The sequence below is a fragment of the Artemia sp. Qi Xiang Cuo genome, chromosome 13 (genome assembly GCF_049724085.1).
Source record: "Artemia sp. Qi Xiang Cuo chromosome 13, ASM4972408v1, whole genome shotgun sequence".
NCBI lineage: Eukaryota > Metazoa > Arthropoda > Branchiopoda > Anostraca > Artemiidae > Artemia > Artemia sp. Qi Xiang Cuo.
The window spans coordinates 19816341-19843231 of NC_142806.1; the positions used below are offsets into that span (position 1 = coordinate 19816341).

The 26891-nt window shown below is 35.8% G+C and overlaps 1 protein-coding gene across 2 annotated transcripts in view; it reads left to right on the top strand.

The window, feature by feature from the left end:
• The window catches only part of LOC148945049 (serine/threonine-protein kinase sel-5-like), a 123508-nt gene extending 112854 nt beyond the window's left edge, over positions 1 to 10654 (top strand). For both annotated transcript variants that reach the window (XM_089099385.1, XM_089099386.1), the window contains exon 15: positions 4314 to 10654. In XM_089099385.1, coding sequence (XP_088955511.1) covers positions 4314 to 5596 — 1283 coding nt within the window. In that variant the 3' untranslated portion in view covers positions 5597 to 10654. The remainder of the gene's footprint in view (positions 1 to 4313) is intronic.
• Positions 10655 to 26891: the final 16237 nt, after the last annotated feature.

The following is a 26891-nucleotide window of genomic DNA, read 5'->3' on the forward strand; positions in this document are numbered from 1 at the left end:
TTCTGATGAATTAAAATAATATTCAGTATTCTCGGACCAAGAGAATATCTTGGTCTTCTTTTCTTTCATAGCGTCTATGACGACTATTGAATATAATGAACAAGCTTATTTGTGCTATGGAGTAGACATAAAAATATCTGGCCCTTCAAATAACTGAAGATCGTAGTGCAGTCATTCTATGCAAACCAAGAAAGGAATCTAATTTTTTCAAGCGAATGGAAACGAAAGAAGACAGACAAACCATTCCTTCCCTCTGAACTTTTTTCATTCTTTCGTTATTTTTATATTATCGATTTCAGGACACCAGGCTCATCAAATCAGCATTTTCACTTAACTATCTGCAACTACAACTTAGAACTATCACCTAAAATAATGACTAAATAAGAACTATCAACTAACACCTAAAATAATGACGACCCTTTGTTGTCCTGACCGATCTTTCTATTTACAAGAATAAATAAAATATAATTAAATATAAAATATAATATAATTAAATATAAAATATAATATAATTAAAATAATTATATTATATAATTAAAATATAATTATTTTATACTACTAATTATTTACTACGTATTAGTGATCTTCAGTCTAGATTGGATCTCTTTTAGGATCTGCTACTACTACTACTAACAACTCACCACAGCACCAAGCGGCCTGAGGCCAACAAAACTAAGTAAGCTCCCAGGAAGGGAACTTCCTGGGAGGGTGTAAACCCTCCCAGGAAGTTCCTATTTCTCTTAAGTTTTTCCTTACTTCTTACCCCCCCCCCACTCCCTAACCGAGAGAAACCTGATATCCGTTTAGCCCTTGAAGGTTGGCCGAAAAGGACAATCCTTGGCAATCTTTCATCCTTCATTCCCAGAATGTGCCCTAGCCATCTCAACCTTTCTCTCAATTATAGCCCTAGAACGCGGGAGTGAACAACACTTCTTGTACAGCCTACTGTTTGAAATAGGGTCATTCGAATACCCAAAAATGAAAGAAATGTTTCTAATTTTTCAAGCCCTTTTAGCTATAAAAAGACAGTAAACCATTCTTACTCCCTGAAAAATTGTTTTCAATATTTTCTTCGTTTTTATTTGTTTGTTTTCATTCCTTTATAATATTTAAGCAATGTTGCCCTTTTTCAGAATTATGTTGATAATACACGGCAATACTTTATGCTCCCGTACAGCCGATATTTGCAATGATATAGTACTATTGGATAAAGAAAGTCGATTATTTTACTGGCTCACAATATACTTTCTAAAGGAATCAAAATCCACAAGGGTTTAGACTATCATTTGATGGTTAATGTTTAAGGATCACTGGATTCAGTCGACTATTAAATACAAAACACATTTTTTTTTTATTGAAAGTAAAGAGCAACATTAAAAATTTAAACGAACAGAAATTATTCTGTATATGATGGGGTTGCCTTCTGCTGAATACTTTGCTCTACCAGCCAAAGTTTCTAGCACTTTAAAAAAAATTTTTATTTTGTGTTTTCTTTCCTATTTCCTATTTTTGTTTCAGGAGTCGTTCTTGAAAAATTGGGATAAACAGTCAAACTTTAGCACAAAGAGCAAGGTAATGGAGAGGGGGAAACTCCATCATATACAGAATAATTTCTGTTCGTTTCGAGTTTTAATGTTTCTCCTTACTTTCAGTTGAAAAACTTGTTTTTTTTATATCTTATTTCTTGTTTTTCAAATAACGCCGGTAAATCTGGCTCACCCTTCATGAAAAATTCCCTCCCTTCATGGGAAGTTCCTCCTTGGAAAGTTCCTCCCACGAGAAATACAACCCCTTCCGTAAAGATTCAGCCGGAAAAAATATTTTTAGCATACTTTCATTCGAAAAAAACCTAAGTTCTAATTGTTTTTCCGATCACTCCAGAAATTCCCTCTTCCATGGAAATTATTTCCTGGAAATCTAAACAAGCAGAAATTTTTTCCTGGAACATCTCCACATGCAAAAGTGAATAGGAAAAGACAAAGCTATGCAATTAAAAAGAATTTCGCATAGGAATTCAGTCAAATCATCCCAGTTTAAAATTTCCCCTGGAAAGCTCACTCCTGGAAATTTCCTCCACACGGAAAATTATCCCCGTGGAAACCCATCCCGAGCACGAAATCCCCCTCCCCCTACGTAAACAATGGGTAGTTTTTGTAAGACCTGTACCCAGTGGCTCGATGGGTCATGTTTTCTCCAAGGGCATAATTTTTCGGATTTTCAACTATGCTAAACAAAATGATTATATCAAAATTTTGATCGGACGATTTTTTTGGGCCCTCCAGTCTTTTTGGTCACTTAAAAAGTGCGCTAGAACTTATAATTTTCGTTCAAGTGAGCCCTCTCCCGATGTTGTAGACACCGGGTCAATCCGATCACTTCTGGAAAAAAACGTATCCGTGATCTTTCTTCTGACAAAAAAATATTTTTTCTGGAAATTAATTAAAAAAAACAAGTTTTTTCAACTGAAAGTAAGGAGCAACGTTAAAAATTAAAACGAACAGAAATTATTACGTATATGAGGGGGGTTTACCCCCGAGTCAATACCTCGCTCTTCACGCGTAAGTTCGAATTTTGTTCGAATCACAAATCCCTTAATCACAAAGGTCGTTTGATTAGAATAGATTGCTCTTTTGAAAGTACTAAAAAAACTTTAGCGTAAAGAGCGAGGTATTGACTAGGGGGCGAACCCCCTCATATACGTAATAATTTCTGTTCGTTTTAAGTTTTAATGTTGCTCCTGACTTTCAGTTGAAAAAACTTATTTTTCTTTTTTATTTAATCAAAGTTAAGGCCAGACATAGCCTAAGTGACTTACTTAATATGAAGAGAAAGAAAGAAGATTATTCCGTTCTGGTACAACATTATGGTATGATTCACTAAATCTTAAAGATTCTATTTACATTGAGTAATTTGAAATGTAAAGGAAATAGTTCACTTAAAATACTTATGAAGCTGAAAGAAGTCTGATCTGGAATACAGATGCTGGTTTTCAGAAGAAGAAATATCAGAATTACAGGAACTGGTTTTCCAAAGGAAAAGTAGAAGTAGTAGTAGGGGTATCTGGAATACAGGTGCCGGTTGTTAGATTCTGAAGAAGAGGAAGAAGTATCTGGAATGTAGGTGATGGTTTTCAGAAGAAGAAATAGAAGTTTTCTTCTAAACCATATTTTTTTGAACTAAGATATTGTATCCCAGTCCTCTTCTGTAATTTATTTAATAGAAAAAAACTAACCCTGTCGAAACTTTTGATATTGGACATCGTCCAGTTTCTGGTTTGCAAATCATTCTAATTCCTAAAAGAGAAAATAAACATCTGACAAATAGTAGGCATTGTTGTCAAATGTTTACTATGGAAATTGTCGTATATGTGAAAACAAGTGTAAATTGTGCGAGTAGCTCATTAAATTCTGATGAATTTTTAGGAAATCTTTGATTTTTGGTAATTTGATATTCGGGGAGGCTGATTTACTTTCAGGAAAATCGAACAATTTTTGGGAAATCCCTGAAAATTTCTAAGATAACACCAGAAAAAGCAATAAAAGCGAAATGAAAGCGAATACTAAAGCAATACTAAGCTTGAAATAGAAAGCGAAATGAAATAGAAATTATTAACTAGGATTTCTAGCTCACAGGGATGCTTAATTACACATCAGTTTCTAGCCATCGTCACTATCGACCATCATTACTTGTCTGCCCATAAAAAGAAAGCAAATTATGATTAATAGATAATTAACGTGATTACGATTAATACCTAGACATTGGTTTCTAGCAGAGGTGCCACTTCACAAAAATGTAGGAGTGGGGCAAGAATTTTTCTTTTATTTGTTGATGAAGGAGTGAAAGATGGCATCTTTAAAAATATAGAAGAGGGGGGGGTTGATTTTTTTTGCGATTTCCTCTGATGAAAGTACCAAAAAAGGTATTTTTAAAATATAGGGGTGTAATTGCTCTCCCTACCCCTTCTTTCGAATTGGAGCCCCTAATTTCTATATAAGCATGCATGTGAAATGGACCTGAAAAATCCTTCGTATATGCAATTCTTCTGCGGAAAACTTCAGAAAGATACACGAAAAGTTCCTGTACTAATCTAAACTCAAAATCTAAAACTAAAATATGAAGGTTGTGTTTTTTTTTGTGCTATACTTTTATGTTTCTGTCATGTTTCTTATTTTTCAGTCTCTTATCTTATTTTATTTTTTTAATAGTATTTTTCCTACATTATGGTTTTGTTGTATATGTTGGTAATTTACATTTTGTGCGTTTTGTTTATTTTATCTATTAATTTCGTATTTTCTTTATTTTATATTTTCCAGGAGAAAGTAAGGAACCTCAAGAAGAAGTTGCTGAACCAGAAACACACGAAAGTATTCTTTCATCAGACACCGAATGCCCACCTCTTGAGCTATCAGTATCAGAACCACCTGCCGAAAATCGGTCAAAATATGAAAAACTCAATCAAGACTTGGACTCTTCAGATAATGAATCTGAAGGCAAAAAAGCTCCTGAAATGGATATTGATTCCATTGGATCTGCCTCTGATTTAAGAGATAGAATTTATTGTGAGGAACTAATTCAGAATTTGAAGAAGAATCGGCCCTGGCGCGAAGATGCGTCAATGAAAATCGACTCTTCTGTGTATCAAGGAGAATGTGAAAGTCTTGCAACAAGGGACTCGGAAAAAGCCGAAGCTGCGGAAAAAAAGAAAGATCTCAAAGCAGATGCATCAATTGGTGATGCACTCGTCGGTCACGAATATGGTGAACGTCCACTTTTAGCAGATGACGAACTAGAATCAGGTGATGAAAAACGAATATCTTCACCAAAAAACATAGCAAATCCCTTACAATTATTAAAACAAACAAAAATAAAAGAGAAATTAAAGGAAAAACAAAAGCAGAAAGAAAAGAAGAAAAAGGAAGATGATGTTTTTGCAAACGCTCTATTTTTGTCAAAAAAGAAAATTGAAGATGATCAAGGGAACGCTGACGGAGTTTTCGCTAATGAAAGAGAAATACTCTATGAAAATATAGTAATAGCTATACAAGATGAAAAGAAGATATCAACTAACCCGTTTCTCAATGCTGTTGAAACAACTAAGCCACCAGAGCCAGGTCAGTGGCTTCAACAGCCTGTAACAAACTTTGCTAACCCCAACTATGCAGATGCATTTGGATCACCCCCGTTCAATCCTGACTTCATAACAGAACCTGAAATTATATATACCCCACCTGAACCTCAGGAAATCTACTACCCTGAAAAGGTTAAATTAAAGCGATTAACGCCCCGGATAACTGCCAATAATCGACAACGGTTAAACTCTGCAAGTTCGCAATCATCAAATAGTGGGGATGAGAAGCAGTTGAAAAAGGAAAAGATGAAGTCGAAAGTGAAAGCTCCAAAGTATCAAGCAATTATAGATAAGCCTGAAAAGAATAGAACAAAAACAAAAAAGACTAAGGAAAATGCTGGTGTTAGTAATATGAGTTTTGAAGATTATGCAAGTGATAAAGAGGATATGGAAGAGTGTCTTGTTGAAGAGGTTGAGAAAAGATCATCTCTCAAGCGAGGTCATATCGGTTTTGGTAAGCTGAAATGAAATAGTACTGACTTGGAATAGAAAGTTTTGAAATAATTCGTGACTAAAGGCGTATTTTTTGTTATTGACACCCTGGATGGTGACGAGGAAGATGGTTTCTTTTAAGGTGTTTTCGGGTGGCACTTTAAATGGGGGGCTCTCTAAAATTTTTATATAAACTTTATAGCACTGCAAATGAAAACGAAGAAAATGGAAAATACGAATGAAACTATTGGCGTTTATGCTATGGACTTTGAAGATTATGCAAGTGATAAAGAATGTACGGAAGAGTGTCGATGATGTAGAGAAAATGTCATCTCACAAAAAAAGGGTCATATTGTTTTTAGTAAGTTGAAATGAAACAATAATGACGTGAAATAGAAAGTTTTTAAATAATCTAAGACTAAAAGTGATTATTTTTTGCTATTGACACCTTGGATGGGGACGAAGAAGATGCCTTCCTTTTAAATTACTTCAGGTGTTGGTTTCATTTAGAGGGTCTCTAAACTTTCTGTTCAAACTTAAATTCCCTCTGCAAGTTTTTCTACCAGAAACCTTAGGAATGCACTCTTTCTGCATTGCTAAGGTTTTTATGCTTCAGTATAAGGCCACAATTTTGCATCATTCGATAGCTGAGGTTCAGGTTTATCCATACAACAGATTTCATTTTTGAAATTTATTGTTTTTAAGATTCAAAATAGGTTTAAAATAGAGAAGTAGTTGTAAAACTAGGATTTTTTTTTATTTTTTTTTTTTTTTTTTTTTTTTTTTTAGGCGGTAATTAACTTCATAATTCCGCCTCGATAAATGGATAGATCTGAAACTGGTGAATTTAATAATACAAGTATTGCATTTTTTTGGTACAAGATACAGCGATAGGGTTATATCAAAATAGCATATTCCATAGGGGACATAAACCTCAAATAAGTGACGCTTTATTACACCATAAAATTGAAACTACAGCAGAAAACTAAAATAAAATTGGATAATTTTTTTGTTCACGTTGCCAAAATGTCCCGTGACGTAAAAAATAGAAACATAGTAATACGCTTTTCTTTGTTAATTTTGCTGGCGAAAAAATGCAACATTTAACTCAACTAAACTATTCCAATAACAAAAAAAAAATGAAATTAACGCTGTCAAAAAAAAAAACAACAACAAAAAACATACACATACGAAGCAACTACACATTGAATAAAGGGGGGGGGGGGCTTTTCCCTCATCAGGTCATAGCATTGATGGATCAGAGGATGCGGAGGGGTTGGAAAATAAATTATCTGTAGACAGGGTTGTCCTGAGGCTTATTTTATTGGGGGGGGGGGGATCTTCGTAAATTTTACCATACCAAATCGCTATCTGATTTATGCCGAATTTTCTGCAGAAATCAAGAATTTTGCTAAATTTCAGCTTATTTTGTAAAATTTCTGCCGAAATTTTCACCGTCGGTGAAAATTTTTACCGAATGCCAAAAACGTTGGGGGCGGGGGTGGTGCGCCCCTACCCCCCCCCCCCCTCGGGACGCCCCCGGCTGTAGACTTGAAATGCTGTCTAAATGTGATTTTTATCATTATTATTATTTTTTGATTGATGATCGTAGAAAAAATGAAAAATACACATCAGAAGTTGCTAAATAAATTGGGTGCCTTTCTCTCATGAGACCCTTACAGTGACTGGTCAAAGGACGGGAAGGGACTAGGACAATAAATTCGTAGTAGATTCGAAATAATGACTAAATGTGATTTAGTTATTGACTGATGAAATAGATTAAATGCCTTTTGTATCAATTTTGTTTTTATTTTAATGCCTTTTATTTTTATTATTTCAAGTGCCACCTTGCTCAGGGGTCTCTAAGCATTTTATACTATTTTAGTAAGCCTGAAAGACGTATCTATATAAACTTGAAATTTCGATAGAGGGCATTTTAGAGAAGCAGTTTGCTGTTCTGTTTTATTTTTAGACATAGGTTATGCATCTTATTAAAACATTATATTCTTTAGTATTGTTAGATTTTAATATAAATTAATGTTTTTCGCTGGATAGGCTTTACTTATTTAACAAATTTTTCAGATGTATTAATACATTATAGTATTAGTGATCTTAGGAATATATCAGTTGTGAGATTGCTTCTCTATGATGAACTTTTTGATTTATGTATTTAATCCAATTTAAATGCACATAATTTATTTAACAACTTATATTTAATGAATTAATATTCATATAATTTAATATTGATCAATTCATTTTGCTAGATTTAATTCTTTAATTCACTTTAAGATATATCTGTAGATTGTTTTTGTTAATGATCTTAAGATCTTCTAAATTGTAAGACTGTTGCTTCATTTGATGGAGTTTTTGATTTATGCTAAATATTTGATTTGTGATTTTTCTGTCATTCTTATATTTAGATGTTAGTTTTCCTGGGCATATTATGAAAAAATACCGTTATTTGAGTTCCAGTTCTCTTTAACATTGTTGGTTGGTCACCGCTTTCAACTTGACTTCGGGCCGGGTTGAAGTCAAACAAAGAGGGAAATAAACCACCGGTCTTTATTTTATGTTGGCTGGTTATTCTTGCACTGAAATGTTAGGTTTTCTAAACATATTATAATGAATAGACATTTGAGAGAACCATTTGAAATGGTACTTGGAACCACCGTAACACCGTGTAATGCTACTTGTAACACCGTGTGCGACTCGTTGCAGAAGTTTTACCACGCCTGGTGCGTCGTGTGTATTACTGTAGTCTTAATAGGAGTGGCGTGGCATAATTTTGTCACGCATGGTGGAACAAGTGGTGCTCCAAGGTGGACACAAGGGTGGACACAAGGGGTGGAAAGTGGGCACAACCTTGAAGTTACTTTTCAACTCCATCGTTAATAAAAATCAGCTAAATATTTAGTATTTAGTTTTTAGTTTCAAACTAAGTATTTAGTTGGTTGTGAAGAAATGATGACAGGTTTCTTCCGTAGAACAAGATTTTTCTGCATTAAATAAGCAAACTACATTTATAGGTTATCGAACAGTAAATGGGAGAGGGGGTAAAGCGCACTTTTAATGATAAATAAGTAGATATTATTCCCAGGCAAAAGTGCTGTTTAAAAAATAAATAAAAAAGAAACAAATTTGATTTAATATTTTGAGATTTAATATTTTGTTTTAATAAGTTTCTTGTTGTGATAGAGTATTTTGAAATAAGAACTTTTCATTTAACATTTAAGGCTTCACATAACGCATCTCTCTATCTTCTTTCTTGTTAGTTCTATAGACCTAATTGGACACGGGGGAGCTGGGTGTCCTCTTCTTCAAGATTGGCCCGAAGGTCTTCCCTTCAAAATATTGAAAGTTCAAAACATACTGATTCCTAAAATACGCTTCCAATGGTTTAACACCTGCCCCTCGCCTCCTTTGTGGACGTTCGTTTATAGAAAAAATAATACGAATTTCTGCTACTATTTATTGAGTGTAATATTATGTGACTTGACTTTGTTTCATCCAGGTAGTTTACATTCCCCCCCCCTTCTGAAAGCTTTAAGTTTTTGTCTGCCGTCATTGCCAGGTGAGCGAGGAAACAACGTGGTGTGTGAACGTGGAATATCCATTAGCTATATACTTGAGGTTTTCTGCTGCTACTTATTAACAGCAAAAATTTTGCTGTGACTTCCTTTACATCGAGTGTTTCATTTTGTACTTGTTTAAGTTGACCTACTTTTAAGGTTTTGTTTATAATCATTTTTTGTTCAAGAGTGCTTGGATGTCTGCATAAAAAGTGTCATAAGGTTTAGATAAGGGAGGGGGAGGGCTTGCAAAAATGTTTTCTAGAGGAGGATAAAAGTCCGACAATCAGTTTTTTTTTGCCCATAAGTACTTTTTCCTAATGCTAAAAAATGTGGCACCCTTTTATGTCTTTTCCCTCTGAAGCAGGTGAGACAAATACATGGTCTATTGCCCCTCATATATGGAAACTCTTGCAAAAGTGGGTAAAGAATACGTATGCTGCTCCTCTCAAGTCTTGTGTTGATTTCAAAAGTTCTGAAATAAAATTTCCCTGTTCGGAAATTTTGAAATAAAATTAAAAAAAATTGTCTAGTAAGCGCCCCTCGCGAGAAAGACTAAATGAGTAAGTCTAGATATATGACGAGATATTGCTTTTTTTTCGCAAGACAATACTATCTAACCTTAAAATATTTAAAAGGCAGGGAGCAGAAGTAAAAGAAACAAATAAAACTTAAATAAAATAGAAATAATTTAAAATTTAAAAGAAATTACAGATATACTCACAAGTTTATCCACTGTCGCTGAATTTCTTGAGATTTCTCCGATTTTCCCAAAAAGGAAATAGTGTTCTCCTAATCTCACCGAAAATTAAGATCGGTAAACACGTGAACGTTAGCACGAAATATAAATCAATAATTACCGGCAACATTAATTTTTTGGGATATTTCGGTAAAACCAATTTTTATGCTGGAAATTTCGCCAAAACCTTGAACCATTAACAGGCAAAAAGCAAAAAGAAAAACAAAGCAAGCCAAAAGGTATTCCATCTAATTCCTGTCCTCGAATATAAAGATCTACTTTCTCCAGGGTCTAAGTTTAGTGTCAATGCACTTATTTGTAATGGCTAAATGTGTCCTAAGCTGAAATTAAAAATGTCTAAAAAATTTATCTTAGTAGGGATTTTCGTGGCAACCCTGTTTTGAGCAGCTTTTGTGTTTCATTAATAAATTTTTTATTTAGATATGTGAGTGTCCTTTCAGGTGTTTGATATATAGTCCTTTATATTTTGTTCAGTGAGCCAAATTACAAATTGTAAGGATCACCGATTGCATTTTTAGAAGAAGGCTTTGAATTTTCATTAGAATTTTTCTATTCAAGTTTTCTTCTTACTTTTACGTTTTTTAATTTTGTAGCAAGATAGCAATTTGTAATTTGGCTTATTAAACGAGGTCGTATTTGTGGTTTTATCTTCTTTTTTTTCAGTTTCTTTGAATTTGGTTTTTGTATTCTAGTCCTCTATGTATAAATCCGTTCAATTGTGTGGAAGTTGAAGTTTTGTTAAAAATGGAATAAATTATTGTTCTTTTCTAAAATTGACTTATCCTAAAAGGATTACCGTTTGAATTAGGGATAGTTAGGAATGGCCAATGGAAAAAGATTGAGGTAGAATCTTTATTTCAACAATTCTAAAGGTAAAATAAAGGTTAAAGGAAGATGAAAGAAAGGAATGAGGACTTTCAGGTTTGCCGAGTGGTCGGCACGGATTAGCATGTGGACTAGCCGAGTGGTCGGCACGCTAAGCTTGAAATCCTGTGTCCGTTGGGTTGGGGGTTCAAATTCTGGATTTGCTAATTATTTGGTTTAGAACGGGGGTCAGCGGTATGACTGTTTAAGCTCAGCCAGAGTCATCCCAGCCCCAAACGGGTATATGGAGAAATCTGGAAGCACGGGAAGCGTCAGGTAATTTGCCCCCAACCACACATTTCACACACCCACACACTCATACACCCACACATCACACACCCACACACACACACACACGCACACACACACACACAGAAACGCTTTCGTTTGTGTGTGTGCAAACAATTGCATCCAAAAAATTGCATCAAAGAATTGCATCTAAAACTGAACACTGGCAACAGTTGCACTGAGAACTGAACACTGGTAGAACTGAAGAATTGGAAAGAACAGGACATGTGATTGTTGTTCTATTTTCTTTATAGAAACGCTTTAGTTTGTGTATGCAAACAATTGCATCTAAAACTAAACACTGGCAACAGTTGCACTGAGAACTGAACACTGGTAGAACTGAAGAAAAGGAAAGAACAGAACATGGGATTTTTGTTCTATTTTCTTTATAGAAACTCTTTCATTTTAAGGAATTTTGGATGGTTTATGAATTACTCCAGGACGCATTCCATGCCCTCTCTGCTATTTGGCTTAGCTGTGCCAGAGGTCTGAGACTTTTGTTTAGCTCCTGGAGCTGTTATCCAGCGATTAGTCGGAGGACAGAGTTGTGGTGTGAGGAAGACTGGAGGTGGTGAAATCTGACCCTTAGCATCTGATCCTATGGACATTTTTTTATTTGTAAATATTTTCGTACTTTTAGCTTTCTTCAGCAACTGAAAAAATGATTTCCGAATTTTTCTATAATCCATGCCTAGTGCAGACTTGTTCTTCTCGACCTTAATTTTTTTTTTTACCGAGATTTTATCTTCCTCTTTCATTTGTATTTTTTCTTCTTCTGAGTGAATTTTTTACATCCCTTTCTTTGGTAGCAGAATGCTTTTACACTCATCTGAGTACATTTTGTCAAGTTCTAAAGCTTCTTCAGTTTTGTTTTTGCTCATAACCATAATTTATTTATTTAATGAAATTTCGTTACCGTGTTGACTGTCTATTTGTTATTCTGTGTCCTCATTTTCACAATTCAAATTCTGCGGTTTTGGTTTTTCAACCAAGATTTTCTAATCCTCGGTAGTGTGGTAGTGTGATAATTCTGTGTGACATATTTACATGTCATTCTTTGGTATCAGCCTGCTTTTCCCCTCATCTGGGTTCATTTTGAAATCCATCCATTCGTCAAAGCTGACAATCCATTTGTCAGCTTTTTTTTTGTCCATAACCTCAATTTCTTTTTTGACTGACATTACTTGTCTGTGTTGACTGTCTATGGCTTCTTCTCTGCCCTCAATTACATAATTCACCTTGTGATGCATTGTTTTTTGAACCGAGATTGTATCGTCCTCTTTCATATGTTTTTTTGCTTCTTCTGAGTGAATTTTTTCCATTTCTTTTTTTGTTAGCTGCCCGCTTTTACCCTCAATTGAATCAATTTTGAGATCCATCCATTCTTCAAAGCTCAGAATCCAGTCCTCAGCTTTTTTTTTGTCCATAACCTCTATTTCTTTTTTGACTGACATTAATTGACTGTGTTGAATGTATTTTGCTTCTTCTCTGTCCTCAATTACATAATTCACCTTGTGATGCAGTGTTTTTTGAACCGAGATTGTATCGTCCTTTTTCATATGTGTTTTTGCTTCTTCTGAGTGAATTTTTTCCATGTCTTTTTTTGGTAGCTGCCCGCTTTTACCCTCATTTGAATCCATTTTGAGATCCATCCATTCGTCAAAGCTCAGAATCCATTCCTCAGCTTTTTTTTTGTCCATAACCTCAATTTCTTTTTTGACTGACATTACTTGACTGTGTTGACTGTCTATGGCTTCTTCTCTGCCCTCAATTACATAATTCACCTTGTGATGCATTGTTTTTTGAACCGAGATTTTATCGTCCTCTTTCATATGTGTTTTTGCTTCTTCTGAGTGAATTTTTTCCATCTCTTTTTTTGGTATCTGCCTGCTTTTCCCCTCATCTGAATCCATTTTGAAATCCATCCATTCGTCAAAGCTGACAATCCATTCGTCAGCTTTTTTTTTGTCCATAACCTCAATTTCTTTTTTGACTGACATTACTTGACTGTGTTGACTGTCTATGGCTTCTTCTCTGCCCTCAATTACATAATTCACCTTGTGATGCATTGTTTTTTGAACCGAGATTGTATCGTCCTCTTTCGTATGTGTTTTTGCTTCTTCTGAGTGAATTTTTTCCATCTCTTTTTTTGATATCTGCCTGCTTTTCCCCTCAACTGAATCATTTTTGAAATCCATCCATTCGTCCAAGCTGAGAATCCATTTCTCTTTTTTTTTGTTCATAACCTCAATTTCTTTCTTGAATGACATTTATTGACCGTGTTGACTGTCTATGACTTCTTCTGTGCCCTCATTTATGTAATTCACCTTGTGCTGCTTTGGTTTTTGAACCGAGATTTTATCGTTCTCTTTCATGTGTTTTTTTGATTCTTCTGAGTGAATTTTTTCCATTTCTTTCTTTGGTATCAGCCTGCTTTTCCCCTCATTTGAATCCATTTTGAGATCCATCCATTCGTCAAAGCTCACAATCCATTCGTCAGCTTTTTTTTTGTCCATAACCTCAATTTCTTTTTTGACTGACATTACTTGACTGTGTTGACTGTCTATGGCTTCTTCTCTGCCCTCAATTACATAATTCACCTTGTGATGCATTGTTTTTTGAACCGAGATTGTATCGTCCTCTTTCATATGTGTTTTTGCTTCTTCTGAGTGAATTTTTTCCATGTCTTTTTTAGGTAGCTGCCCGCTTTTACCCTCATTTGAATCCATTTTGAGATCCATCCATTCGTCAAAGCTCACAATCCATTCGTCAGCTTTTTTTTTGTCCATAACCTCAATTTCTTTTTTGACTGACATTACTTGACTGTGTTGACTGTCTATGGCTTCTTCTCTGCCCTCAATTACATAATTCACCTTGTGATGCATTGTTTTTTGAACCGAGATTTTATCGTCCTCTTTCATTTGTGTTTTTTCTTCCTCTGAGTGAATTTTTTCCATTTCTTTTTTTGATAGCTGCCCGCTTTAACCCTCATTTGAATCCATGTAGAGATCCATCCATTCGTGAAAGCTCAGAATCCATTCGTCAGCTTTTTTTTTGTCCATAACCTCAATTTCTTTTTTGACTGACATTACTTGACTGTGTTGACTGTCTATGGCTTCTTCTCTGCCCTCAATTACATAATTCACCTTGTGCTGCATTGGTTTTTGAACCGAGATTTGATCCTCCTCTTTCATTTGTATTTTTTCTTCCTCTGAGTCTATTTTTTCCAGTTCTTTTTTGGGTAGCTGCCTGCTTTTCTCCTCATCTGAATCCATTTTGTCAAGGTCGAAAGCTTCTTCAGTTTTGTTTTTGCTCATAACCTCAATTTCTTTCTTGACTGACATTTCGTGACCGTGTTGACTGTCTATGGCTTCTTCTCTGTCCTCAATTACATAATTCACCTTGTGATGCATTGTTTTTTGAACCAAGATTTTATAGTCCTCTTTCATATGTGTTTTTGCTTCTTCTGAGTGAATTTTTTCCATCTCTTTTTTTGGTATCTGCCTGCTTTTCCCCTCATCTGAATCCATTTTGAAATCCATCCATTCGTCAAAGCTGACAATCCATTCGTCAGCTTTTTTGTCCATAACCTCAATTTCTTTTTTGACTGACATTACTTGACTGTGTTGACTGTCTATGGCTTCTTCTCTGCCCTCAAGTACATAATTCACCTTGTGATGCATTGTTTTTTGAACCGAGATTTTATCGTCCTCTTTCATATGTGTTTTTGCTTCTTCTGAGTGAATTTTTTCCATCTCTTTTTTTGGTATCTGCCCGCTTTTCACCTCAACTGAATCCATTTTGAAATCCATCCATTCGTCAAAGCTGACAATCCATTTGTCAGCTTTTTTTTTGTCCATAACCTCAATTTCTTTTTTGACTGACATTACTTGACTGTGTTGACTGTCTATGGCTTCTTCTCTGCCCTCAATTACATAATTCACCTTGTGATGCATTGGTTTTTGAACCGAGATTTTATCGTCCTCTTTCGTATGTGTTTTTGCTTCTTCTGAGTGAATTTTTTCCATCTCTTTTTTTGGTATCTGCCTGCTTTTCCCCTCATCTGAATTCTTTTTTAAATCCATCCATTCGTCAAAGCTGACAATCCATTTGTCATCTTTTTTTTTGTTCATAACATAAATTTATTTATTGAATGACATTTATTGACTGTCTATGACTTCTTCTCTGTCCTTATTTGCGTGATTCACCTTGGGCTGCTTTGGTTTTTCAACCGAGATTTTATCATCCTCGTTCATGTTTGTTTGTGCTTCTGCTGAGTCTATTTTTTCCAGATCTTGTTTGGGTATCTGGCTTCTTTTCCCCTCATCTGAATCCGTTTTGTCAAAGTCGAAAGCTTCATCAGTTTTGTTTTTGCTCATAACCTCAATTTCTTTCTTGACTGACATTTCGTGACCGTGTTGACTGTCTATGACTTCTTCTCTGCCCTCAATTACATAATTCACCTTGTGCTGTTTTGGTTTTTGAACCGAGATTTTATCGTCCTCGTTCTTGTGTTTTTTTGCTTCTTCTGAGTGAATTTTTTCCATCTTTTTCTTTGGTATCAGCCTGCTTTTCCCCTCATCTGGATCCTTTTTGAAATCCATCCATTCGTCAAAGCTGACAATCCATTTGTCTTTTTTCTTGTTCATAACCTCAATTTCTTTATTGACTGACATTTCGTGACCGTCTATGACTTCTTCTTTGTCCTTATTTGCGTGATTCACCTTGGGCTGCTTTGGTTTTTCAACAGAGAGTTTATCGTCATCTTTCATGTTTATTTTTCCTTCTTCCGTGTCTATTTTTTCCAGGTCTTTTTTGGGTATCTGCCCGCTTTTCTCCTCATCTGAATCCATTTTGTCAAGGTCGAAAACTTCATCAGCTTTGTTTTTGCTCATAACCTCAATTTCTTCCTTGACTGACATTTCTTGACTGTGTTGACTGTCTATGACTTCTTCTGTACCCTCATTTGCATAATTCACCTTGTGCTGTTTTGGTTTTTGAACCGAGATTTTATCGTCCTCTTTCTTGAGTTTTTTTGCTTCTTCTGAGTGAATTTTTTAGATCCATTTCTTTGGTATCAGCCTTCTTTTACACTCATCTGGGTCCTTTTTGAAATCCATCCATTCGTCAAAGCTGACAATCCATTTGTCTTTTTTCTTGTTCATAACCTCAATTTCTTTCTTGACTGACATTACTTGACTGTCTATGACTTCTTCTTTGCCCTTATTTGCGTGATTCACCTTGGGCTGCATTGGTTTTTCAACCGATATTTTATCATCCTCTTTCATTTTTATTTTTTCTTCTGCTGTGTCTATTTTTTCCATATCTTGTTTGGGTATCTGCCTGCTTTTCCCCTCATCTGAATCCGTTTTGTCAAGGTCGAAAACTTCATCAGCTTTGTTTTTGCTCATAACCTCAATTTCTTTCTTGACTGACATTACATGACTCTCTTGATTGTCAGTGATTTCTCTGTCCTCATTTGCATAATTCACCAAGTTCTGCATTAGAATTGTCCGGGAAGCTTCGAACCCTTCTTTAACCTTATGGCACAAAACTTCAATACTGTCAAGTACTCTGTAGCCTTTCTGTCGCTCCAGATAATAGACGAGGCCAACAGCAGCTGCTGAAGATAATAAAATACATTTTAACATTTTATACAGTATGCAGAAAATAAAAAACAGACATGCATAAAGTCAGTTAGTTAGTCCCTCTCTTAATTCCTTTTAAAAGAAAAGGTCAGTGGAGGTAATTTCTCTGGGATACTAGTTCAATTGAGCTTTTAGAGGCGACATATCTTTGCCATTACAAATTGTTTCTAGCAGATAAGAATTACTCTTAAATTGAAGATAGTTTAGTTGCACGTCATGGCAGTTTCGATGGTGTATTATTTGTGTTGATCCGATGCCATTTTCAAAGGGTTTCAGGCTTTTCTGCAAAATTCCCATAAATGTCGTTTCAAGATAGCATTTCAAGGCTAATCGAAATAATAGTTACGACTCTTTAAGTTACAAATAACAATCTTTGACAGTAGAGTTTTTTTTTAACGGATTTTTTTATTTTTGGTTACTATGGGCCGTGGTTCTTACTTTACTAGGTTACAACTATCGCCCAAAAGGCTCTCTTGGCCCAGGAGCACACGAAAAAGTAGACAAACAAACACACAAAAAAATAGTTTTAAGAGTTCAAGAATACAAACACAAAAACTGGCAAAAAACGAATAAAAACAGATCGTGAAACAACGGAGAATAGACCAAAATTACTATAGATAATTTTTCGTTTCGAAGTTGGTAATTGCGCATTGTTTATATTTCTTCTATTGAATCCTTGTTGCAAGGTGTTGCACTTTTCCTGTAGGCTTGTCACAGTCCAGTTCTTCAATTGGGAATCCTTTTAAAGGCTGTTTGTAGGCTGTTTAATGGAGTATATGCTTGACCTTCGAAAAAAGTTTCTTGGCCTCTTAGATAATCGTTTGATCAAATCTTATGCGCTGAGCATTTCCTACAGAGTAAAAATTGAAGTTGTCTTATTCCATTGTTTCTTTTTTATAGCCAATAGAATAGATTCTGGTTCTATTAGATGAATTTTTTTCCTTTCACCATATATGCACACTTATTACGTCATCACTATACACTTATGGTCTAAGAAAATTATGTGGGTAGCGGAGCTGGTAATTTTTGGCTGACCTCAAAACTATTAAGGACGAAAAGTATTGCGCTGCCTTTAAAGCCGTACAGACCAAAGGGACCATTAAATTCAACAGCTTTTGTATGGCCTTCGGCAATATGTTCCCTAGAAATAATCTGTCGTTTTCAAAGACTTGAATATATATATATATATATATATATATATATATATATATATATATATATATATATATATATTTATATTTATATATATATATATATATATATATATATATATATATATATATATATATATATATATATATATATATATATATATATATATATATCACATATGACGTCAATCGTATGTTGAATCATCTTGTATATGAAGACACAGTTTTAGTCAAAAATATATGGAACAGTGCAAATCTAAAGGTCCACGAAATATGCCTCCAGGGGAAACAAGGTGAGCCCTTTTAAAGGGGAAATGCCCCCAAATTGTGCAAACAGATTATATTAAATAGAAACTTCATAGCCACGATTTAATAGGAAATGTGAACAAGTTGCACTTGGTTAAAATTATGCATATACACTAGTGCTTTAATCTGTATGTTTGAGGGACAAAAGATGAGACCGAAGAGTCCCTCTCCCCAGCACAAATCTTCTCTCCCCGCTCAAATTCGTCCAACGATTTACAATATAAAAAATTGAGGACCGAAAGAAAGACTATTGGGCCTATGCAACTTTCTTAGACACTTTAACTTTTTTTCTTCATTGAACCACAAATGACATCAGCTTTTTAGCAGCTGGAGGGATAGAAACTCATCCTACCTCGTTAAAATTCCATTTGGTAGTTCATGTCTGTCTTAAGTTTACCTTTATTGTTCACTTTATTTCATGTTTGTTTTCAGTCTAATTTCTTAATTCAGAGCAATTTCATCTCCTTTTAAATTTTAAATTTTCTCTTGATTTTTCATTAGATAAAAACGGAAAAACAACTAATTCTTCAGTACCAACAATAATGCTTTCTCCTGCAGTTAAGTTGTTCCGAATAAAAGAAAGTTTAATTGTCGACTTCTAGCTCCATCATGGTTACATTGGCTGCTGCAACCCAGTAAAGAACGAACCATAGCCCATGGCAATTGAAAATTAAAAAACGTTTTTAAAGAAAAAAATAGACTAGCGAGAAAAATTCCCATTTGTATCTGATTCAGGGATGGTAATTTTTATCTCCTTTAGTCTTAATAGTAAAATGTTATTTCGAAAACAAATTTATGGAAATAGTGAAAAACAGTCTGAACCCCTCCCCTCTCCAAATGGTGTTGGATGGAAGCAAAATGTACACCGCTGGAATCATCATGGCCGAAAAACACCGCACAGAAAATTTATAGTCCCCTGGCTTAAACAACAAGGAATAAATAATTTCTGGGACCACACTGGCTAATCATGACAAAGCAAAACAAAAATGGCGAAGAAGAGAAAACGAGGACAGCAACTATTTATAGAAAGCCTACGCATAACCGATTGGTATTTGCATTTTTTCCTCCAAACGCTCTCCCTGCACAAAAAGAGGAGTAGTTATTTCTTTGGTTGACTGCGTAATAAGAATATGTTCAGAGCCTCTCATAGTCTAAAAATTGACTGGTCTTAAGGACACTTTATTTTGCAATGGCTATCCTATAGAATTACTTGTAACCATCATAGACAAAAGACTAGAAAAGGCAGAAAATAATACATCAACTCCTAAAACCCCAACAGATATCGTCCCCTTGGTGGAGGATAAGAAAATTTCCACTGTTCTACCCTATATTCCAAAATGGAGTGACAAACTGAGAAGAATCCTTAAAAAACATAACCTTATTGTCATCTTTAAAAATTCAAATACAATACAGAGCTTTTTTAACAGCGGCAAAGACAAAACCAGCCCCATTCTGGGTAGTGGTGCTTATAGAATTCCCTGTTCTTGTGCCTGTTTTCATGTTGGTAGAACCCAATCACAATTAGGGGAGAGGTTATCGGGACACAGCCACAAAGCTAAGGGGCTACGCCAAAGGCCTCAGATTTCCGATTCCACCTTGGCTCAACATGTCTGTGGCAGCTCAAACCATTTCATTTTGTTCAATAATGCCTCAGTCATTGCCCCTGTTAAAGGTCTCATGCAAGTTTTCAGGGAGGAAGTTGAAATAAAGAAGCACATTCACCTAAAGGTCGCCCTCAATAGAGACACTAGAAAAACTTTTCTAAGTTCCATTAATGATGAAATTATTAATTCCGGTTTTAAGTTCGGTTTTAATTTATAGATTCCGGGTCTAGATCTTAGATTTTGGACCATATGAATATATTTTATTTATTTGTTTTTCTTTGCCATTATTTTTTCTTTCTCTATTGCTACTTTTGTAACATTCTCGTTTTCATTTGAATTGGCACGAAGAATTGGCATAAATGATATCCAACTGGTCGCTTTTTAAATCAGTATTTTTGTTTTTGGCCTTTTTCTATTGAGTTGTTAATTTGAAGCAGTGTAGTAAGTAGAAAGGCCCCTATTGACACGGTACGTACAACTTGGTTTATGGTTTTTGTCAGTGAGAATGAAAAAAAAGAATTTTTCTCACTTGAAAAAACAGGAAGTTTCTCACTTTTTGTGGTTGGACGGTTATGTGTGTTGGTTAATTTATTTGATTTTTTTCATGGATGTCAACAGCAATTTATGTCTGTTTTATGGTTTTTGTCAGTGAGAATTGAAAAACGGGAACTTTCTCACTTTGATAGATGTTTTCTGGATTATTGAGTCTAACGGGGACCGGTGTCAATGACCTCTTCTTTCAAGATCTTGTCGTTGTTGTTGTTTTGGCCAAGTGCACACTAGAATGAATGTTATGCCGTCCATGAATTAGGAAAACAGTTAGATCACGTGTTTCCTTCTCAGCCAATCAGCAAGTCGGATACACCTCCTTTCTCAGCCAATCAGAGCCTCGCTTACATATGGTTTTCCCCGTTACATAACAATTCACCTTTGAGATTTCGTATATAACGGACATGCATTGTGATTAAATTATCAGAAAGTGAAGTAACCTGACAATGGATAGAACACTTGAAATTTTTGATGAGCTTGAAGCATTGGCAACCTCAATTTACAATGTAAGTTCTGTTTTAGTACATTTTTATTTTCAAAATAAAATTATTTTCCTTGGTCACCCTCCAGTATATCTAAGTCCCCCCTCCCCCCCCAAAAAAAAAACCACCACCATGATATTTTTATACTCACTAGAAAACATAAAATATGTTCTTTTTACCCTCAAAACCTAACCCCTCCCCATTGTTTTACAACGATAATTCACGCAATAGAAATAATTTTCTTTTCGATAAATTTTGGCTTTTCTCTATTGTGATTTAAAGTGTCCACTGACTTCTGTCAATTCTTAAGGCATTATGCCGCTCTATTTTGACATAATACTCTGCGCGAGGTTATAATGAGTTTGTCCCCCTTTTCCTGTGTGTTTACGATTTAGCGGCCAAGTCAAAGGAATTGTTTCTCCGTCAAATTAAAATATTCTTTATTGATCTGCATTGCGCTTGAATAAATCGCAAGATTAACTCAATGAGAGGGTAAACCTAGGGTGGCTTAATTCTCCAAAATTTAGGGGGGGGTTAATTTTGCATCCAGGATTATTGTTGGGGAAGGGGTTAGCGCTTTTATTAGTGACAAAATAGAAATGAAAAGATAATTGTTTTGGGGTTCAGTGTCTAACCATTTCTCTTCGACATTTTAGTGATTTTAACTATAACATTTGAATAAAAGGCAGTAAGACATATTCTTTATTGATCTGCCTTGCGCTTGAATAAATCACGAGATTAACTCAATGAGAGGGTAGACCTAGAGTGGCTTAATTTTCCTACATTTAGGGGCGGTGGACAATTTTATATACAGGAATTTTGTTGGGGAGGGAGTAAGCATTTTTAATATTGACAAAATAGAAATAAAAGGAAATTGTTTTTACCATAATTGTTTTCGACTTCAGTGTTGAACCATTTCTCTTCGACATTTTAGTGATTTTAACTATATCATTTGAATAAAAGGCAGTAAGATATATTCTTTATTGATCTGCCTTGCGCTTGAATAAATCACAAGATTAACTCAATGAGCGGGTAAACCGAGAGTGGCTTAATATTCCTAAATTTAGAGGGGGGGGTCAATTTTGTATCCAGACTTATTGTTGGGGAAGGGGTTAGTGCTTTTATTAGTGACAAAATAGAAATGAGAAGATAATTGTTTTGGGATTCAGTGTCTAACCATTTCTCTTTGACATTTTAGTGATTTTAACTATAACATTTGAATAAAAGGCAGTAAGATATATTCTTTATTGATCTGCCTTGCGCTTGAATAAATCGCAAGATCAACTCCAGGAGAGGATAGCCGGAGAGGATCATTATGGTCCTAAATTTATAAGAGGTGGACAATTGCGGAGACTGAAGTAGGTTGCGGGAGTGGTGTATCACTTTTATTAGTGACAAAATAAACATGAAAAGGAAATTGTTTTTTAACATAATTGTTTTAGACTTCAGTGTTGAACCATTTCTCTTCGACATTTTAGTGATTTTAACTATAACATTTGAATAAAAGGCAGTAAGATATATTCTTTATTGATCTGCCTTGCGCTTGAATAAATCGCAAAATTAAATCAATGAGAGGGTAAACCTAGGATGGCGTAATTTTCCGAAATTTATGGGGGGGGGTCAATTTTGTTTCCAGGATTTTTGTTGGGGAAGGGGTTAACACTTTTAATAATGACAAAATAGAAATGAAATGATAATTGTTTTTACCATAATTGTTTTCGACTTCAGTGTCGAACTTCAGTGTCGAACCATTTCTTGATTAGCATTTCTTCTTTTAAGGCAAATTGTGAAGAATGTGTGCCCCCTCCATCTAAGAAAACAAGAGAGGACGAGGTAGCCCCCGTGAGACCATCCATTATTAAGTATGCTGGCCCTTACACGACCCCAAAACAAGTGTTGACTGCCCAAGTTTATCTGTGCAGGCTGTAATGCAACCAGGTCGAAAATTAAAGAGCGAGTGGGCGGCTTCTTTCCATGGACCTTTAATACCTGTCCCGTCTACACAAGAGCGTTATGCTACCGCACCGTCCATCCTCCAACATGCGCTACCCAGGCCATCTGGCACTCAAGTGCAACCAGGATTTGCAAATGTGAGCATTTTTACCTCTAGTTATAGAAATATATATCTATTTCTTCCAATGTTTTTTTTTAGTCTTTTCTTTTTCACTATTTTTCAGCACTGTAAAAGTGTCTCTCAGATATATTTAAAAAATGTTATTTTTTCTATAGTCCTACACCCCTTGTTTTAAATTTCTCTGCTCCCCCCTCCCTCGGAGATATCTAAATATAATGTTGTTTTTTTTTGCAAAGAAAATGCTCTTTTTCTAATCTTTCCAATTTTCTCTGTTCCCCCCATTGTAAGCATCTTCACTATTTTCAACCTTATAATAATATTTTTAGCTTATTTTCTAGTTTACTGCGAATACTCACCATTTGAAACTCAAAATGCTATTTTTCCCTGAAGAATATTAGTTTTAATTTTTGGCATACGTGTTCCACACAAGCATATAAATAGATCTGTTTCATCCCCTTTTCCTGTTTTGTTCTATCATTAGCAACGGTTAGTGGTTAGTGGGCCAAGTCTAGGCTTTCAATGCTTTTTATGTAATTCTGTTGTTTGGCCAAGAAAATAGCGGAATTGTCTTGCAAAATTAGCGATAGATATTTAGGACATTGGAATTCTATGTAAGAGCGAAACAAGTTATACCCCCCCCCCAAAAATAGTAATTGCTATTTATGACATTGCTGAAAAGGGGGGAGGAGGTTGTTTTTTTCTCCATCAAATTAAAACGGTTTCATGCAGACAATTGCAATAATTAAGCGGGGGGGGGGCGGGAGGACATGCCTCAATTCTATCACCACCAAAGTGAAAAAAAACTGTTTCTTCACGCGTTGGTGAACGGGTATGGGAGCCGGGAATTCGTCGCTAAGAAAAAGATGGCTTTTTGCGCCGCGGGACCCGGGAAGCGCCGGTGGGCCCGAGAAGCAGCGTGGGAAGCGCCGCGATGGTCGGCTCGGAGGGGGAGTATTAAATAGTGGAAATTGAGGGGGGGGGTGGAGTTATTTAAACAAAATCAAATTTTGTTCCTCTATGTCATTTTAAAAAATGTAAATATCTTATATTAAGTTGGAAATTGGAACTTTCAGAATATCGATATAGTAGGGAATTAAATGCTACTAAGCGCGTTTTAAATAATATGTAAATAATAATCCAAATTTTAAACAGTAGGGATGATTTGAACACTTTGAAAATAAGCTATTTTTCATTTATAGGTTGCTTTGGTCCCATATTCATTGTCACCGTCCTCATCAGTTGGAGAAGGAGAGGACCTCTCCAACAATTCACTGGAAATACCGTCGTTTAAAATTTATGAGTTTTTAGATGATTTTTTAAATGTATATAATAGCGCAGTTGAGCAGGGGGACTTGAGTCCAAACACACTACAGCTTTTGGACGATTTTACAAATGAATTAACTGGGAACCCTTCTCCTCCTCCAGCCTCCGATACCCTAACGAATCCACTTCAAACAACTGAAGTGGAGCATTCACATACCCCAAATATTGACCAAAGTGGGGGAGGGGGAGGGGGTGTTGATAATATACAAGAGGGGGAGGGATATAATAACCAATTTACAACTTTTCCAGACTTTGAGCTGTCAAATTCGATATTAAATGCAATAGCTGTCTACACTGCAACCGTTGGGGACCCATTTAATTCACTTATGGGGGGAAAATTTTTGTTTACCCCCATAGAACTTGTGCATGAATATGTAGATAAAATTCGTGCACTGCTTGAGAACCAAATTCAATTGTGGGGAGGGGGAGGGAATCAATTAAGGTTTCTATTGTTTTAAAGGTGTTCTATTTAAATGAGGGGAAAAGTGAAGTTTACCACCATTATATACATTCCGAGATGCGTTTGATCTATCCGAATTTAGAAAATTTTGAGGATGCCTTTTGCGAGTGGATAGGTCAAATTATTGCGCATCTTGAGAACTACAATGAAAATGGGAGCGGCTCTGTAGTTCTTTATGTTGAAAATTTAAGCGTTAATATTTGTAAATTTAAGAAAGATTTTATTTTAAGCGGGGGGGCCGGTGGGGCGGGGCCAAGGGCAGTAGTTTTAAATTATAATCCAGATTTAGTAGGTTGTCAAGGTGTCCAGCGGATATGTTTTGAAACAGATGAAAAATGTTTCAAGTACGCTTTCCTCATATGAGCATTCGAGCCTCTAGGACGTGACGCTAACAAGATGAATTTAGGGGATTGGACTATACATTGCACGGAGTGATCGAATTTCTCCATTGTAGGTTTCAATTTTTTAGAGGGGAAATACCCAGTAACGCTAAGATCTATTGATATTTTTGAAAGGGCCAATGCCCATTTAAATATCGACGTTACTGTGGTTCAGTATGAAACTGAATTTGAAGATGGGGTTCGTTCTAAAAAGAAAGGAGCGGTTTTCCCAGTAAGGGGCCCGTCAATTGATTTGGTCAAACACTGGGTTTGGCTGTTGTATACACCACCATCTAGTGACTTTGTCCATTCAATTGGCCATTTTAATCCGATCACAGACATTAGTAGACTTCTGGAGGAGGGTAAGAAACAGAGTTCCCGTTTCTACTGTCCGACATATCTCTCTCGATTTTGTACTGAATTAAAGCTGCAAAATCACATGAGGCACTGTAGACGGCATGGCTACCAGACAGTGGAAACGGTTTCAGGGGATAGGTCCATTTTACGCTTTAAAAATTTCCAAAACACCCTCCTCCAGTGCAACAAAATATCTTTGGATTGTGAAGCTAAGCTGGTGGAGGTGAACGATACCCTATTTGCAAATCGAATCAAAGAACACCAAGCTATTGCAGTGTCATATGCTCATGCCCAAAGAGAAAATTCTAACACCATGTAGTTGTTAGAAATAGTATAAACATTGGATGGGGGGGACGAGTGCGTGGTCAAGGCACTGACCAAACTAATTTGCACAGTTAATGGTCCTATTTCTCGTTTGAGAAATAACCATTATCCAATGGTGTTGTCTGCAGAGGATCGTCTCGCGATTAAAAATCAAAAAATATGTTGGGTTTGTAAAGGAGAGTTTGTAGAGGGGGATAAGGGGACTAAAGGGAAAAGAGGCGGTGAGAGGGGGAATGTCAGAGATCATAATTACTTGTGGCAGGAAATATCATCTGGGGGTAGTAATTTTAGAGGGGTAGCGCATCAATCGTTTAACTTAAATATTAGCTAACAGTTTTTTATTCCTGTTTTTATCCACAATTCATATTACGACTTAAAATTTATTTTACTGGCACTGGCACGTATGCACAGGAAGGGAGGGGGAGTAGATAGTCCACGGGTAAAAAGTTCATTTACCTATAACATTATTCCCAAATCGGCCGAGAAGTTGTTACTTCTCGAGCTGAAATGGCAGGCAGTGGATAATGGGCATACGTGTTGGAATAAAATCCGTTTTTTAGATTCCTTTAGTTTTTTCCCAAGGCATTGAGTCAATTGATTCAAGTGCAGAAGAGCGACAATTTTGATAGCTTTCCTTTGCTTAAACAGCACTTTCCAGACAGTAAAATGTATGATCTATTGACTTGTAAAGGTGTAAGCGCATACGACTATTAATGCTCTAACACTCACTTAAGTGAGGTAAAACTACCTCCAATTGAAGCTTTTCACAATTCACGCACCAGTAGTGAATGTACAGCCGAGGAGTATGAGTCTGCCAAGAAGGTGTGGGCTAAGGGGAATTGTAAAAATGGGTGGGATTATTGTAGAATGTACTTGGCCAGTGACGTTTTAACTCTGTTGGATATAGTCTGTAAGAACACAGACCAAATCTATTCAGAGTTCGGGTTAGATATAGGCTACTATTTTTCCACACCACATTTGGTGATGGATTTGATTATAAAAATTAGTAGGGAGGAAATAGGCCAAATCACCGACGTAGATCAGCCCCTTTTTGTAGAGCGTTCAATGAGGGGAGGGTATGTTTTTCATGGGGACCGCGTCTTGTCAACCCGAGCGGACAAAACAGCAGCATCGGTGCAAAGTCAAATGCAGTGTTCTTGGACATGAACTCATTGTACCCCTCAGCAATGTC